General features: G+C 40.9%; 1 protein-coding gene and 1 long non-coding RNA gene across 2 annotated transcripts in view; one reads left to right on the top strand and one right to left on the bottom strand.

The window, feature by feature from the left end:
* Positions 1-3,275: 3,275 nt before the first annotated feature.
* Positions 3,276-8,734, bottom strand: LOC121937445 (arylamine N-acetyltransferase, pineal gland isozyme NAT-10-like). Its single transcript, XM_042480616.1, has 2 exons — positions 8,571-8,734; positions 3,276-6,316 (listed from the first exon to the last, which is right to left on the bottom strand). The coding sequence occupies exon 2, from the start codon at positions 6,309-6,311 to the stop codon at positions 5,439-5,441; it is 873 nt and encodes a 290-aa protein (XP_042336550.1). The 5' UTR covers positions 6,312-6,316; positions 8,571-8,734; the 3' UTR covers positions 3,276-5,438.
* A 155-nt stretch (positions 8,735-8,889) lies between these two features.
* The window catches only part of LOC121914146, a 13,050-nt gene continuing 4,983 nt past the window's right edge, over positions 8,890-16,956 (top strand). The window contains exon 1 of the long non-coding RNA XR_006100475.1: positions 8,890-9,022. This is a non-coding gene — a long non-coding RNA (uncharacterized LOC121914146). The remainder of the gene's footprint in view (positions 9,023-16,956) is intronic.

The following is a 16,956-nucleotide window of genomic DNA, read 5'->3' as shown; positions in this document are numbered from 1 at the left end:
ACACTTTGGCATTGTAACTCTTTAAAAAAGACCCAGAGAAGAGAAACATTGCCTTTCAAACCTTAGGATAGCTGTACCAAATTATGCCCCAGGCTTTTTTAAAAGAACACCCATGGGAAGAGCCCCAAGCACAGATCTAGGAAACCTGTTACAAACAGCCCCCAAATCTTTGTATCCATAGGTGATAACAAATGGAAAACCCCAAGGAGCTATTTTTCCTTGTTAGAGATCAAATGAGCATGTATAGGGAGTTTGTGTGTTGCTTTGAAAAACAACCTCTTTCTAGGTTGTGGGAAAAGTTTTGCCATTTCCAAGATTTTGGTTGAAACCAATTATTTTGCACAGAAGAGCCACCAAACCCCTTGTGAGGTTTCCCTTTCTGCTTGAGAGCGCAAACACGAAATGGAGGAAGGGGTTTGCCGCGTTTTCTGCAATTTGTGAGACATACCTCTGTGTGAAACCAGTGTCTTTCTCTTTCATGAAGATAAGTATACATACACATGAACACAGCCAGCACAAAAGGACAGTCTGGTTGATCAGAAAGACATGACCCCTCTAATGTTCGTACTTTTGCTAGTGTCAGAAGACAGTACTGTATATACTGTATATACGTCTAGAAATTTAGGTCATAAAACTTGAGTCGACTTATCCACGGATCAATTTAAGTTCTGTATCTTAACTCTTATTTAAAGAAGGAACCATCTGGTGAAAAGCAAGAGTATAATATGTGAAGCTCTGACCCCCTCTACTCTCTCATCCATCCAGCCTTAAGAGTAAGCACAAAGAGTTATGTCTGCTGGAACTTTGTAAGTTCTTTGACTTCCTTTTGCTTTGCCTCATCCTTTAGATCAGTGGTTCCCAAACTCTGGCCTTCCAGAGATTTTGGACTTCGGCTCCCAGAATCCTAGGCCATTAGCTAAGAGGGCTGAGGCTTCTGGGAGTTGAAGTCCAAAAACCTAGAGGAGCAAAGTTTGGGAACCACTGCTTTAGATCCTTTGCTCTGTGCCCCTATGTTTTCCCCTCGGCTTACCCACGAGTGATAGCAAAATCCGCAATTTTGGCCCCAAAACGTATACATGAGGTCGACTTATAGTCAAGTATATACAGTAGTTGTGATTTCCAATTTCTACAAAATGTGCAAAAACACTTGAGTATATGCAGAATCTTTCTGGAACAGACACAAAACCATTTCACAGTTTCAAAGATAGACATTTGTTGTGTGTCTTCAAATCATTTCTGACTTATGGTAACCCTATAGTGAGCCCATCATGGCGTTTTCTGGGGCTACGATTGTGTGACTCGCCAAAGGTCATCCAGTGGGTTTCCGAGTGGGAAATCGAAACCTGATCATGCTAGTTTTCAATATAATATCACTGTCCCATTTTTCCTATGCGAAGGTGAACCCAGTCAAGAGTTAAGTCCTGACTAATATTCCAAAAGTTTGACTTCCCAAAGCAAGGGAAGGAGAAGGTTAGCTCCCAGTTTAAACCGTAAAATAAGAAATGGGCAACTTGCTGGAACCAGGTGTGCGTGCGGCATACAAAAATCTGAATGTCCACCACCTTTTGTACGTGGATGAAAATCTTCATAAACATCTTATTAGTTATTCAGGTTGGATCACACACAGAAAGATTAAGACTGTTTCTAACTCAAGGAGGGGGTCTTATTACTGTCAGAAAAATCTGATCCATTGTCGTCTTTACTTTTCCAGAGCTAATTAAATGCTGCTGGGTCTATTACTCAAAACCTGACCACAAAGTATTGCCCATCATGAACAATAGTTAATGTCTGTAGTGAATCTCTCCTTCTGGGGAAGAGGGGAAGAAAATGTCTTTGGATAGGAAATGATTTATGGATGGTTGAAAAACCCCTGAACACATATTGCCTTGACTCGTTATGATGATTCGAGCTTTTTCCGTTCGGGGAAAGATTAGAAAGAAAGGTTCTTTTAATTTGCCAAAAGGAAAAGGAGAAAAAGGCAAATGTAATAAAAGTGTGCCTCGATGGATAAGGATCCGGGAGAATTTAGGGCGCTGGGGTTTTGTCTTTCGGGAAGATATGCTGGGGGTCCACACTGCAGAAATAATCCAGTTTGACACTGCTTTAACTGCCCTGGCTCAGTGCTGGGGAATTCTGGGAACTAGCTGTGTGAGACATTGAGCTGTTGGAGAGCTCTGGTGCCACAATAAACTTTAATTCCCAGGATTCCCTAGCACTGAGCCAGGGCAGTTAGAGCGATCTCAAACTGGATTATTTTGGCATTGTGGATTGGATCTGGGATTGTGAAGTCGAAGGCTTTTATGGCCGGCATCCATAGTTTTTGGTGGGTTTTTTTGGACTATGTGGCCATGTTCTAGAAGAGTTTATTCCTGACATTTCGCCAGCATCTGTGGCTCGTATCTTCAGGGAATGCTGGGATTGTTGATTTAGCGCTTTCGGGAAAATAGGTTTGATGATTAGTAAACATTATTATTATTATTGTTATTGTTATTTCTTACCTGCCTCTCCCCATGGATTAAGACGAGGAACAACAACAGTTAACAAACAGCATCAGTTAAAACACACATCAGTCTAGAAGGACAAATAAGCCTGGCAAGCCTGGCTTGATATAGCTAAGAACTGGAAAACCTGAAAATTGAGCATTGCAGGATGGTGGACTAGATTTGGGGACCTATGGTTCATGGAGAAAATTGCAGACAGTAATGACAGAGCGAGAGGCTTACACTGTGGATTGACTTTCCACACGATTTGGCATCCACTTATGGAATACATCCAGCAGGACTTGGTTTCTAGACATCCCCCAATCATATCTAAATCTTTAGATATTTTGAGAGGAGATCCGACATATGACCAGTCTTGAATGCTTTGAAAAGGCAATCAAGACGTATGTCTTCTGGCAGCCCTTCCCAGATTAACATGTTAGTAATTTTTCTATTAATTCCATCAAGCATCCACTACTTTCCGGAGCTGCCTCTGCCTTGTTTGAACAATTGTTTAATATTTTATTGTATTTTATTGTGGATGGGTGGGTTTGGGAAGGTTGGGATATAATGATGATAACTGTTTTATTGTGTTTTAAGAGTGTTTTATTAATGTTAGCCCCCTTGATCTGCTTGGAGAGGTGGGATGCTGATGCTGCTGCTGCTGCTGATGATGATGATGGAAAGATGTCTTCCAGGATCTTTCAATGCATCTTTTGTTTATAATTTCCAGGGCATTATTTTGGGTTATGGTTTAATTTCTGCTTTTTTAGTGAAATAACCACATTTGAGGGCTTATTATCTCTGACGTTATGTTTATTTGTTGTTGTTTTTTTGGTATACTGTTTGTTGTCATGTTTTGTTTGTACATAACTTTTTTAAAAAGAGGACAAATAAGGCATACACATACTAAAACAATCCGCATCTAAAATGCATCATTTAAAGTTCACAATTTAAAACTCATCTGGATAGGCCTGCCAGAAGAGACTGGACTTTAATGCGCTTTTCAACTGAGACAGGCAGGTCATTCCACAATCTTGGGGCAGATGAAGAAAAAGTGCGCAAGAATTGTGCCGAATCAACTCAAAAAAATCCTATATAGCCTAGTATTCTTGTTTGCACACAGGTCAGATACTTGTTTTTTCAAAATTCATAAGCAAAATGGGAGATGGCAGCATTGCCCCTTGCTAAGAATTTGGCCCTCCCCAGCAAAAATACACACAATACTTTAGTGACTAGAAACGTATTTCTGCAACAAAAGCTTGCACAGCTGTGTAAAGACATCTGAAGGAGAATGAGAAGAATGTTTTTCTTAGCTTGGGAAATTTAAAGCAATGCTCTCAATTACAGCTTGGTAAGCACAGAGAGAGAGAGCGCGCACAGAAGCAAGGTGCGCTATTTCATTATAGCTGGTGACTTAAATATAACTCTCACAAGTGTTACTAATGTATATATGAACAGAAATAAATGGAGACTGGAATTGAAAGCTCTGTAAATATTGGCTCATGTAATTAAAATTATATCAATATCCATACTTTTCCCCCTCCGATTAAGGCTTCACCAAGTATTTTCGTTCCCTGCTCACTTTATTAATGCTTGTGTTTGTCAAAAAAAGAAGCATGCTCCTGCGTAATTCAGAGATGAATATGAAGCACTGCCATTAAAAGCATCCTATTTGCAGTTCCTGTGCAGAGTTCTGAAGAGTCTGACTAGCGCTGCATCCACACTGCAGAAATCATCCAGTTTGACACTGGTTTAACTGCCATGACTCCATCTTTGGAATTGTGGGAATTGTAGTTAACCTTCTCTGTAAGAGAACTCTGGGGCCACAACGAAAACAAGTCCCAAAATTCCATAGCCTTGAGCCACAAGAGTTAAAGTGGTGTCAAACTGGATTATTTCTGCAGTGCGGATGCAGCCTAAAAGACAAAAAAAGCTCAGCATGTCATCATAAACCATGCCTAAAATGTGAAGCTGCATAAATGGTCATTAACTTGTAGTAATTCCCCTGTTTTCCTTCACCCTCATATACTTGGATGGAATATTTTAGATTGTGGACAGATGCTTCATAGAGATTGACTGATGGCACTGGATGGGGATTCTATACTATTGATCCAATCTGTACTGCAGAAATAATCCAGTTTGACACTGCTTTAACTGCTGTGACTCCATCCTATGGAATTCTGGAATTCATAGTTTCTTGTGGCACCAGAGCTCTCCGATAGACAGTGTCTCAAAATTTCAACCACTTGCCATATATAGATTGTTTTGTTTAAAGGACAAAAGTAGCCAAAATAAATATCTTGGCCAAGCCAAAAATCCAACAAATCTATTCTTTTTCCGTAGGATGGAGGTACAACACTTAAAGTCTTCTTTATTTCTAATGTAGACACAGACGTTGTTGATGCTGTCTGCCTTCAAGTCATTTTGGACCTATGACAAACATAGATTATTGATTGTTTTAATTAATTTATTTGATTTATACCCCACTTTTCTCCCCAATAGGACTCAGACCTAATGTTAACCTCTCACAGTTTCTTGGCAGGATTTGTTCAGAGGTGATTGCCATTGTCTTCCTCTGAAGCTGAAAGACTGTGCCTTGTCCACCATTTAATAAATCATTATACAGATGTGATTTAATAATATATAGAAAACAAATCACTTCATTTTCAAATGCTTAAATTTTTCAGGAATTCATTATCAGAGACGGTTTAATTCCCTTCTATGCAGTCACTGGTTGTCAGTGTCAGTGAAAGCAAGATGTACAGTCATCCTATTCTGTGTATTAAACCATGCCTATAGTTTGGGTCCTTTTATTGCATTTTATGTAATGATGGTGGATTAAAGTTTAATCCACCATTTAGTAAATCATTAAACAGACAGCAAATCCTGCTGCACATCTATAGCATTGTGCAATGCTGCAAACATATAGCATCATGCAATATATTATCTTCCACTCTAGATGGAATATGGCCCTTGGAGGTTAATTGGAACCAGCTTGCTCTCCAGCGTTATTCCAAATTTCTCTTTCAACATTTCCTCCACCTGGTCATCCTTCAATTCTTTCATTTCCACCAGATCCATGTTCTCCTGGTAGTTGTATTTTGTCTCCGAGAATGTCCACCCAATCAAAGCTCGAAAACCATCAGTAGTTTGGAGGGTGCAGATAGATTTCCTTGTAAACAGAGAATCTGGGGACGTTTGGAGATACGAACACTGGTACCGAAAGTCTTCCATTGTCCGTGGCTCAAGGCTGAACAAATAGATGTTCCTGCACTCCCCTTTGTCTAAGAGATCTGAGTTGGCTAAGTCGGAATTGGGAACGTGTTGTTTCCTTCTAATTTTCACAAAGTACCAAGTGCCATTTTCTTCCGTGAAGCGAAAGATCCCCGGTGTTTGAGGCTGGTCTTTGCCAGACACCAGTTCCATCGGTTGCCACATTTGGTACGCAGAACCAAAGCCACCATCCACAATGTAGGTTGCACCATCAATCACTACCTTAAGGATGAGATGATTCATAGAAGTACCATAATCATTTTGCTGTGGAACGTAGACATAGGCCCCTAACATTGTGGTGTGATATCCCAGGGTTTTAAGAACCCAGGATAACAACTGGTTGTTCTCCATACACCAACCTCCACGCCTTTTCCGTACAATTTTCTCATACACTTGATCCAAGTCCAAACCAATGGTTCCTCCGGAGTGGATACTGAGGTTTTCAAAAGGTACCGCTCGTATATGGTGCTGGAGGATCGCTGTTAAGGTTTCCAAATCGAGTTTTTCCAGAGGGCCTTTGTAGCCAGTTCTTGCAAAATAGTCTTCAACGTTCATGTTTCCTGCAAAGCAAGCATTTAAGAAGCTAATTAAAAATCATGGAGATAGGAAAGGCCATGGTTTCCCGCCAACATATGTGGTGGTCTCTCAGATTTTTTAACGGTGATGTTTCAAAGAAATTATGGAGCTGAAGCAAAGGAGAGTCAAGACAAGGACACATTTGGGACTACTGTAAGTCAAGGGCAAGCCTCCCTTTATAGGACATCTTAATTTTACTTTATAGGACGTCTTTATAGGACACTTTCAGTCTGTAATAGTGTACTCTTGCTTAGTTTACCTATGCAATATATTTTTCTCCATCTCAGGAACTCTTTGACAGAGCACATTTTTTGTGTAGAAGGTGCATGAGAAGTTGTTGTCTCTTGCTATCATGGAAAACAGGTTTGCAATGCAAGAAATTAACTCCATTAGGGCCCCTTTATAGCAGATTGGTTTCTGCTTTTTTCTTTTATTCATAGAAACAGAGGTAATGTAGATCAACCAGATTCTCAAATCACTCTTTGGAATGACATCTTAACTTGAAGCCTACAAATACTTCTTCAAGCATGAAATACAAAGTCAACTAAGACTTAATGCAGTTCATACCTGAAGAAGTATTTGCTGACACAGAAATGTGTTCTTTTTCTATACAAAAACATATTTTTCTTTACCTGTGATTTTTCTGTTCAGAAAACAAATATCGTGTGGAGGGACATACAGTGCGACCGTGTCATACGCAAGTGCATTATACGCAGCGCCAGAAGAAGCGGCACCATGCACTGGAAGGAGTAACAGCATGTGCGCCTGTGGTGTGCACTCGCCACTGCACTGCCGCACCACCACAAGCATGAGCCCCATTACTTCTAATGAGGTTCAAGCATATGCAGAATTTCAGAATGGATCCCCCGCCTAAAAGAAGGGACCACTGTATTTCCTATGCAGAAGTATAGTACATGTGTGTGTGTTCTTCCACTTTCTGTATAGGAATACAGTTGGCCCTCTGTATCCATGGATTCAACCATACACTGTTTGAAAATATTTTTAAAAATCCACAAAAGCAAGCCTTGATTTTGCCATTTTATATAGGAGACCCCATTTTACTACTCCATTGTATACAATGGGACTTGAGCATCCATGGAGTTTGGTATCCACTCGGTGGGTCCTGGAACCAAACCTAGTGGATCCCAAGGCCCCACTGTAGACTATGGTGTTTCTTTGCAGAAATAAACGTTCTGTGCAGAAAACACAGAAAAACTGCCCATATTGATTTGCAGAAAAATAAAATTATTATATTATTATCACCCAGTAGCCTTGCTTCTGCTTGTATTTTTCCCAGGGGAGTTTCCTGAACATTGGGAGAAAGATCTGAGCAACAAACATCACACAAATATTCTTTCCATCCTTAGTTAAAAACATGAGAACCGCAATGGATCAGACCAAGGGCTATCTTTTAATCCAGAAATGGGCATGCTCTGGTACCCAGAGAGACATAGCACCTGATTTTGACCTCCTCCGAAGCTCTGGAGAGACACGACATGCTATAATGGCTGTTATTTTGAGGAACGGGGTTGTATCGCTTCTAGTTTCATTGGGGAGATATTTTTCTATGGGAATCGTTGGTGTTAAGGAATGAGTAAGCCTCTCCTGAAGCAGGATTTTAAAGCATTTTAAAAACTGATTTTAATTTTTTTTTGGGGGGGGGGGGTTAGTTGCAAAACTTTTTGGGGGTGTTGATTTTTTTTAAGGGATGGTGCAGGTGGATCCAAAAGGCTGTACTAGACTCTCCAAAGGCCACGGATGTTAAAACTCACTGTTCAGAAACTTCCAAAGACCTGCTTGATTTCTGCTTCTCATGCAGGAGTTTGGATGTGTTCAGGCTTTTACAACTTCGCCAGCTACTTGTGGCTTCATCTGATTTCATAATTGGCAATGGTTCATTTTGCATTTGCAGTTTGCATCATCACATCTTACTCCCTCGCCACCACCATCCTTCAGGTGAAAATGCATCATGTCTCCCATCCATATAGCATATTTACAGGTGTTATGTTCTCTGCATGATCTGAATAAATCATGTGCAGTACTTCCTGTGATATCTTTGACAATATATTGAAAAAACCATTCTCTTCGTTCTCACTCGTTGCAAACTGCAATTCAAGAATATCTCCTTCTGACTAACAACTCTCTAGTAATGAATTTGAACAAACCATCCTAGCAAAATCTGGTTTCTACACTAATTAAAGTTTTTTTGAAAAGGCCATTTAAATAGAAGAGACTTACCTGTTCCGTTATATAATCTTTGCTTTTAGGAGATAGCCTTGTGTTTGGGAACTGCCAAAAACACACTGCGGCAATGGGCAGAATTTTGCAACTTCACTTGTCCAAACCATTCATTTTTAATCTCTCTCTTGCTCTCTGTCTCTGACTTTCTCTCTCTTCAGGCAAGATCTTATCAAGGCCAAAAGGGACAAAGTCCGTTTACAATGTTCATGTGCATTTCACTTCCACTGATTGAACTTTGGTTCTTACTTTTTGATGAAGTAGACTTCCTCCCCCCCCCCTCTTCTGCATGATTAAAATGCAAGACAAAACTAATTCCTTTTGGCTGATTAAAAGGGAGAAAATAGTAATTTCTAACTGAGAATGTTATTTCTATTTTCAAACAGACAAAGTATCAAGACCTGGATCTCTGGACACAAAGGAGGGTTGAGATGTGTGCTTCTTGGAAAGAGGTGTGCAATTCCTTTCTTACATTCTCTGTTGGTGAGCTCTTTTGGTGGTCTACAAAGGAACTACTTGTGGTTTCCATCTTAGCTTAGAGTGATGAATAATCTCATTTGAAGGGTATTCAAAACTAAGATGTATTGTTTGAGTCCATTTGTTCAAATGGAAAGTACAGTTCTTACAGCTTTGGACCAGGAGACCAATTTGTGTGGTGTGGTCTCTATCACTCCATACAGACCTAGCACTTTTATACTGGTTTGACTGATCTGTCAGTGGGATTTGTACTTTCATGGAGATGTAAACATCTCTGCCAGGGAGGTTTTGTATCTTCTTCTTGTTCAAATGTCTACATATACACATACACTAATAAGTGGTCTTAGTTGGTCATTCTTCCAAATGCATCCAACACATCCAATAACATATTTGAGCAAAAGGATTCTGGTCCAATGATTTGCAGTTTTCTGATCTGTGTGGCTGTTCTCTCGGTGTAAGGTTTCTATGTCCATTATGCTACTGTGTGCCTTTAAGCCATTTCTGACATTTGGCAACCCTAAGGTTTGTCTTGGCATGATTTGTTCAGAGAGGGTGCCATTGTCTTCCTCTGAGGCTGAGAGAGTGTGACTTTCCCAGTGTTAGCCAATGGGTTTCCATGGCAAGCAGGGATTTGAATTCTGGTCTCCCTGGGTTCTAGACCAACACTCAAACCACTACACCACACTGGTTCATACTATACTACCACCTTTGGATGTAAATTGCTGCTCATCCTTGAAGAAGGGCAGGGAATATATTTACTGTTCTCTCTGCTTGTAAAATGCGGAATAATTGTTTCTTCCATGTTCTGGATGGTTTTATTGTTTTATTGCTTCAGTACGAAGTTGAGCACTTAAACAGCAGTTGAGTCTGTCTCTCTCAGGCTTCTAACTCGGTTGTTTGTTGTGTGCCTTCAAGTCAATTCTGACTTATGGCGACCCTAAATGCAAATCTATCACAGGGTTTTCTTGGCAAGATTTCTTCAGATTCTTTCCCCTTGCACAGGGAATACGATTTTTCCTTCCAAAAAAACCAACTCTGTGGAGGCGAGAAATGTTTTCTGCACAAAAGCATGTTTTCTGCACAGATAAAACCATATATGTTTGCATTGAGAACAAAAGTGAACACTGTCCAAAGTTCGAAGGTCCTTGTGTCAGCCTCACAACTGCCTTTGCTTTTCCTGACGAAGTATCGCAACTGTTGAGAAACCACTTTCTCAGCTGGGAAATAAATAATGACAATTGTTATATCCATCTCTCCTATGTTTGAGTAAAGAGATTTGTTAAAATATTTTTGGGGAACCTTGGGCCCTGGAATCAAATCCAGATTTACCATATGGCCACATCCCATTCTCCATGACACCATTGTGAGCTGGTTATTCTCTGACTCTCACCCCCATTGTGAACGGTTGAAATCCCTCTCATAAGGCAGCTACTAGCCATAAGAGCTTTCACCTAGAAGCTAATGTTATTTATTCAATTGTACTCCTTTTCCTTTGTTTCCATACTTCACTAGAACATGGCCCCCAAGCAATGCTTTGAAATTATATAAGGCTCATAGGCCGAAAGACATCCCTAGCCTTGTGCGAAACTTTACTCATCTCTACAGTCTCTGTGCAAGAAGTTAAGCTGACACAAATCTGGAATTAGAAATGAATCCAAAGGGAATCTGTGTCAGTTTGGCTTTCTCCCACACTTTAATGGTTTAAAGCTCAATCTCTTTCACTTGCATGTACAAAGAAAACGTTCCTCTCAAAAATGGAAACAAATGAAATTCTACCCAAAGTGCTTGTTTTGTTTTCAATGCACTTTGTCCCAGTGTGTGTGTGTATAGTTGCCTGATGACTTGTGGTGACTCCATGAATTTCATAGGGTTTTCATAGGCAAGGAATACTCAGTGGTGGTTTTGCCAGTTCCTTCCTCTGAAATATAGCCTACAGCACTTGGTATCCATTGGTGGTCACCTATCCACATACTAACCGGGGCTGACTCTGCTTAGATTCCAAGATCAGGTGGGATCTGCTGCTTTGTACCAGCACAATATCGTTCTATTCCCTGTGCATAGACAATGGACATCAGCACCATCTTCTGGTAGGAGAAAGATGAACAGCTTGGTTTGAGAAGGTCTGTGAATGATGATTCCTATGTAAGGGTTTGAAAGCTGGACAAGAAGAAAATCAACTCATTTGAAACATGATGCTGGAGAAAAGGGCTACAGATGCCATGGACTTTTATAAAGACAAAGAAGGGCTCTTGGAGCAAACTCTGCACAGGCCAAATTGGCTAAACTAAGGCCATCATACTTTAAGCTTAGCAATGAGACCATGACTGCATCTGCACTACTGAAATAATTCAGTTTGAGACTGCTTTACTGCCATAGCTCAATGCTACAGAAACCTGGGATTTGTAGTTTGTTGTGGTACTGGTATAGTGGTTTGAGTGTGGAGCTACAACTCTGGAGACCAGGGTTCGATTCCCCGTTTGGCCATGAAACTCGCTGGGGGATCTGAGACAAGTCACACACTCTCAGCCTCAGAGGGAGGCAACAGCAAACCTCCTCTGAACAAATTTTGCCAAGAAACCCCATGATACAAAGCCTTAGCAAAATGGAGGACAGGACCCAATAAAAGCTAAATACACTCACAGAAATATAAAACCATGCTTCTTAGTCATGCTTAAAATGGAGGACATTTCGAAATTCCTCCTGGACAGAAGATTGAAATCTAGGACATGTCTTGGAAAAGGAGGACATCTAGTTGCCCTGTCCTGGTCTAGCTTGGAGTAGGTGTGGGAAGAATGGCAATAAAGACAAAGGTAGATTCGCTCTCTCTGCTGCAGTAGATTGTGCCTATATAAAATGCAATAGGCACCAACTGAAAGAGCAAGCAGAGGTCTTTCCATCTCACAGAGGCCCTTTCAAGCTGCATCCGCACTGCAGAAATTGTCAGGGATTTGAAGGGTTAAAACACAGCACACAGGGAAATGCTTGATGTGTGTGTGTTTGGCCATGAGCATTTCAGCAGAAGGACAAGGTTGATCAGCACAGCTGATGCTCATTGGCTCGAGGACACTTTAGTGTCTAGGTGCACGTAGCCATGGATGATGAAACCACCTGGCTTGGATGCACAGGAGATAACCATGACATGGTTACACACAGGAACTCACTGGGTTTGGGAGACCACATGGTCTAGAGACTATATAAACCCAGGGGTTGCAAGGGATAGCTTGTGGGTTTGTAGAAGGAGTTGGATTGGTATGGTTTGGAGTTTTAGAGATCTAGTGTTGTATAATAGCACTGTGAATAAAGAGCACTTTGGGAGACTTAGTTTCTCTGGTGGTTTATCAGAAGAAGCTACAGCATCGGTTTGCTGTGTGTCCCCGGAGGTTCCTGCATTGCTGCAGTTCCTGGAAGACATCCAGTTGCTGTCATCCCAATTGGACTTTGGAGCCACACTTCTGCTTCTGGAAATTTGCCAGCTCTGCTCCAAGGGTCTGATTTAACCCCAGGACTCGTTTGAGTTGCTGACAGTGGCTGTTGGACCCCAGCAGTTGTGCTGACAGAAATCATCCAATTTGACACCACTTTAACTGCCATGGCTATAGGCCATGGAATCCTGTGATGTGTAGTTTTGTGAGATATTTAGCCTTCTCTGTCCGATGCCACAACAAATTACAAATCCCAGGATAGCCTTGAGCCATGGCTGTTGAAGTGGTGTCAAACTGGATGATTTCTACAGTGCAGATGCAGCCACAGACTCCCATCTTCTCTCCTCTAATTTCTCAAGCTTTCTCACTCATATCCTGGCTGCTCCCAAAGAGGGGACAGGTGGCTGCAATTACAGATGCCATGTTCTATAAGCAGAAGCTTTACTCCCAATGTGGGCACTGAAATGGATGAGCAGACAGAACTAGAGGCTTTGGCAGGCCCTGTTTGGCAATAAGGGTCTACTCCGACTCCATTGGGTATTTGCTTCCAATATTCTGAGTTCTTGGTAAAGCATAATGGACTTTACAAAAATGAGAATGCACACTAGTGATGATAACCTGATAGGGTTGTTAGTGTGCCAACCACTGGTGGATCCTGTCTCCGTCTAGCAGTGAATCCATTGTAGATTTTGTCCAAGCTTTTAATCAACTCAAGATCAGCCAAAATGGCAGCCGGTAGAGCCAGTGTGGGGCAGTGGTTTGACTGTTGGACTGCGACTCTAGGAGACCAGGGTTCGAATCCCCTTCCAGCCATGAAACACACAAGGTGACCTTGGGCATCTCGCATGCTCACAGCCTCAGAGGATGGCAATGGCAAACCCCCTCTGAACAAATCTCATCAAGAAAACCCCATGATATGTTCGCCTTAGGGTCGCCATAAGTCAGAAATGACCTGAAGGTACACAACAACAAAGAAGGTGATGTTATGTCACTTCAGGATTGCTGAAATGTGTTAGTGTGGCCCGCCAGGTGGGCATGGGGTGGAATAATGGTCTTTTGCCCCCTGCACAGTTGGCTATCCAGAGCTAAACCCTTGTGAAGACAGTTCCAAGCTTATGATGACAATCCCCCCTCTAAGTAAGTTGAAGATGGGTTTCATGTTCAATTTAGATCTCCAGCCTTCATCTTCTCTTCCTCCTCTGTTCCACATTTCTTCCTTTTCTTCCTTCTCTCCATCTCTTCCTCCCTCTTTTCCTTTGGTTTTCATGTTGCTCTTTCTGCATTGGCAATGCTGCAATTTGTTCTGGGTGCTCCAGCGAAACATTAATGACCACCAGATGTCACCATAATTTCACTTGCTCAATTTCTTTCTGTTCTGGCTCCTGGAGATATGCCTCAAACCGAACAAATATTCAGAGAGTGAAAATATTTCAACGTTAAAAGATGGAAATGCACTACCTCTCAGGTTTCCTTTTCTTTAAAAGACAGGATAGTCCATCTTTGTCCTGGAGGGAAATTTGCGCTATAAACTTTTCTGACAGGATGACCTGAACCTGTCAACCAATTAATATAACAGGAAGATCTGTCATGGTTGTTTGCACGAACCAACGTTCACCGACTGCACTGTGTCTTGTTTCGCTCTTCCGATAAAGTGAGGTTTCCATTATGCTTTTGATAGACAGATTGAGATGTATAGCTCTTTGCACGGCATACAAAAGGGATTGCAACTGCAACGTGAAACTATAAGAAAAAGCTACCGGGGGGAGTTAATCTTTTGGATACAATTCCTAGAACCACTAGTCAGGATGTTGGGAGTTGTAGTACAAAAATAGATTCTGGCAAAGAATCAATGATATCACCAAATAGATCAACAAAGGGTCTATTTATACTTTTAAACCTCATTTTAGTAGTAGCTAGGAAAAGATGGCTGTCAACCTCAAAGCATCTTTCTGTTTAAAACCTGGCTTGCAATGAGAAGAGATAATTGAAGGAAATGGGCCTCCTGATGAGACTCTTCATCTTCTGTTTGTGGAATGTAATCTTTCAGCACCTCTCCTCCTCTCCTTCCTTAGATTTATGGGATTGCTGCACACATGAGTGACATATCTATCTACTGCAGCCCACCAAATTTCCTCATGGCTAGGAAATACACTCACGATAAATAGGAATCCAGACCTCCTCTTCATTTACTTTGGTACGATTGTCTAGATCAGAGTGCTATTTGGAGGAGCAAGAGAAAGCTGGGGCGGCGTTTGCTGTGAAATGATAGAGAAAGGGCTTTTGTGTGTGCAAGGAAAATAATATGTGCACGAATGGAGACCAAAACATCCTGGAAATAAGCAATTACCGTTATTACCAAGGAGATTATATATATATATATATATATATATATATATATATATATATATGCATGCTCTGATAAATTTGGCTGGTGGATGTTTATGAATTCCTGAGCCACCTGTTGCTCTTATTTATTTAATCATTTGTTTGGCACAGATGACTGAGGATGTCTTTTTGTCTTGAGGGAGCGGTAACACAGATGACTAGCAATCACATCTTTTTCCTTTTCTTTGCAAAAATTCAACACCTAGGCCAAGATACTACATTGTGGTTATGCAGTGTCAATCTCTGGGCATGGAGTTATGCTTTCATTGTGGTACACAAACTCTGTGTTGAATGGTGCACAGTTTGCAGTGGAATGCACCTCTACAACTGTGCAAGCAAGTGCACATCTGAAAATGTGTGTGCAGGCAGATCTCCATGCTTACCTGTATGCACAATAGCACATTCAGCTTCTGCAAACCTGAAGTGAATGCAGGTATTCTGCACTGGAGAAAAATATCCAACTGATTCCACAGGAAACTTACGCATATATAAGAGTCTACCAAAGGAAAATGCTAGTGCATAGTGGTTTGAGAATTGAACTATGACTCTGGAGACCAGAGTCTGATTCCCCACTGAGTCTCTCTCTTCCAACTCTATGATTCTGAGCCGTGAAACCCATTGGGTGACCTTGGGCAAGTCACACACTCTCAGCCTCAAGGGAAGGCAATGGCAAATCTCCTCCGAACAAATATTGCCTAGAAAACCCCATGACAGGTTCACCTTTGGGTCCATATAAGTTGGAAATGACTTGAAGGCACACACCCAATACCAACAAACTAGAGTAAACACACTGAATCCCTAAACCGTTTTAATGGGCTGGAATTCCTGACTGCAGATATGAATGAGCAACCTAGAGTTCTGCATTTGTAACTGATTTGTATTCATGATTCCTACACATCCATTAGGGCGAGGAGCACTGTGCTCAGAAATATTATTTTCGGCACAGAAGAAAAGCATTTTTCTGTGCAGAAAATGCTATTTTCTGTGCACAACATCCATATGCGAATTTTGTACAGAATAAATCCTCAATGGTGAAAATTATGTTTTTGGAATACTTCCTTGCAGGGGGATTGCTAAAATTACTTGTTGCTTCTTTCAAGAAGAAAAGTAGTCATGAATGACATTCCTACTGACTGGCAGAAGATCTCTTGAGCTTCAGGAATGATTTTTGCCTAACCTGTCTAAAGATCCCTGGAATTTTCTGAACAGATTGACTGGCATTACTTTGGCTCCAAAACTACACACAATTGCATTTGTTCAGGGTGGGAAAGAGTTATCATTTGGGCTGTATCCACACTGCAGAAATAATCCAAGTTGCCACCACTTTAACTGCCATGGCTCAATTCTGGGAATTGTAGGTTTGTGTCAGAGAGCTCTGGTGCTGCAAAAAACTGCAATTCTCAAGATTCCATAGCATTAGACATGGCAGTTAAAATGATGTCAAACTGGAATATTTAGCAGTGCAGATGCAATCCAAGTCAGTTGTATTTTATCTCCAGCGTTGTAAGCAGTATGTCCCCAAAGCCAGTGGCTGGGGATAATTATTTAATTGTTTTAAACTGGTTTTTACAGAAATCTTGTTGTTAGCTGTATTTTTCCTTTCGTCTATGATGCGAGCCACCTTGGCCCCCAAATTTTATTTCATTTAATTAAAAACTATAAGAATATGAACAGGAAAAAGAAGAAGGTGGCACAAGTGAGGAAGGTGCTAGAGACCTCACGTCTTGCTCCTTAACAGCACTAGGCTGGTTGCTGTGGGAATTAGAGCCCAAAGCAAACATATTTCTTCTGATATTCTTAAGCACACTTTTCTTAAACTGGGTGCGTAATGGTGAAGTCATGTGTTTGAGCTCCGTTTCACCTGTGTTGATTTTTCTTTTTCTTCTTTTGGTACTTCTTCAAATATTGACATATCTCACACAGCACCCTTGTTCCAAATTACCCCTAGGTATAGCTTAACCCTAGCGATCATGCTCTGTATTTTCTTAAAATGTCCTTTTTTATTGTTATTCTTCTGAATGTGACCTAAGTTCCTTAGATTATTATTATTATTATTATTATTATTATTATTATTATTATTATTATTATTATTATTATTATAC

The sequence above is a fragment of the Sceloporus undulatus genome, chromosome 8, assembly GCF_019175285.1.
Source record: "Sceloporus undulatus isolate JIND9_A2432 ecotype Alabama chromosome 8, SceUnd_v1.1, whole genome shotgun sequence".
In the NCBI taxonomy this organism is placed as follows: domain Eukaryota; kingdom Metazoa; phylum Chordata; class Lepidosauria; order Squamata; family Phrynosomatidae; genus Sceloporus; species Sceloporus undulatus.
The sequence above is the reverse complement of the archived record's forward strand: the minus strand, read 5'-3'. Positions and strand labels throughout refer to the sequence as shown.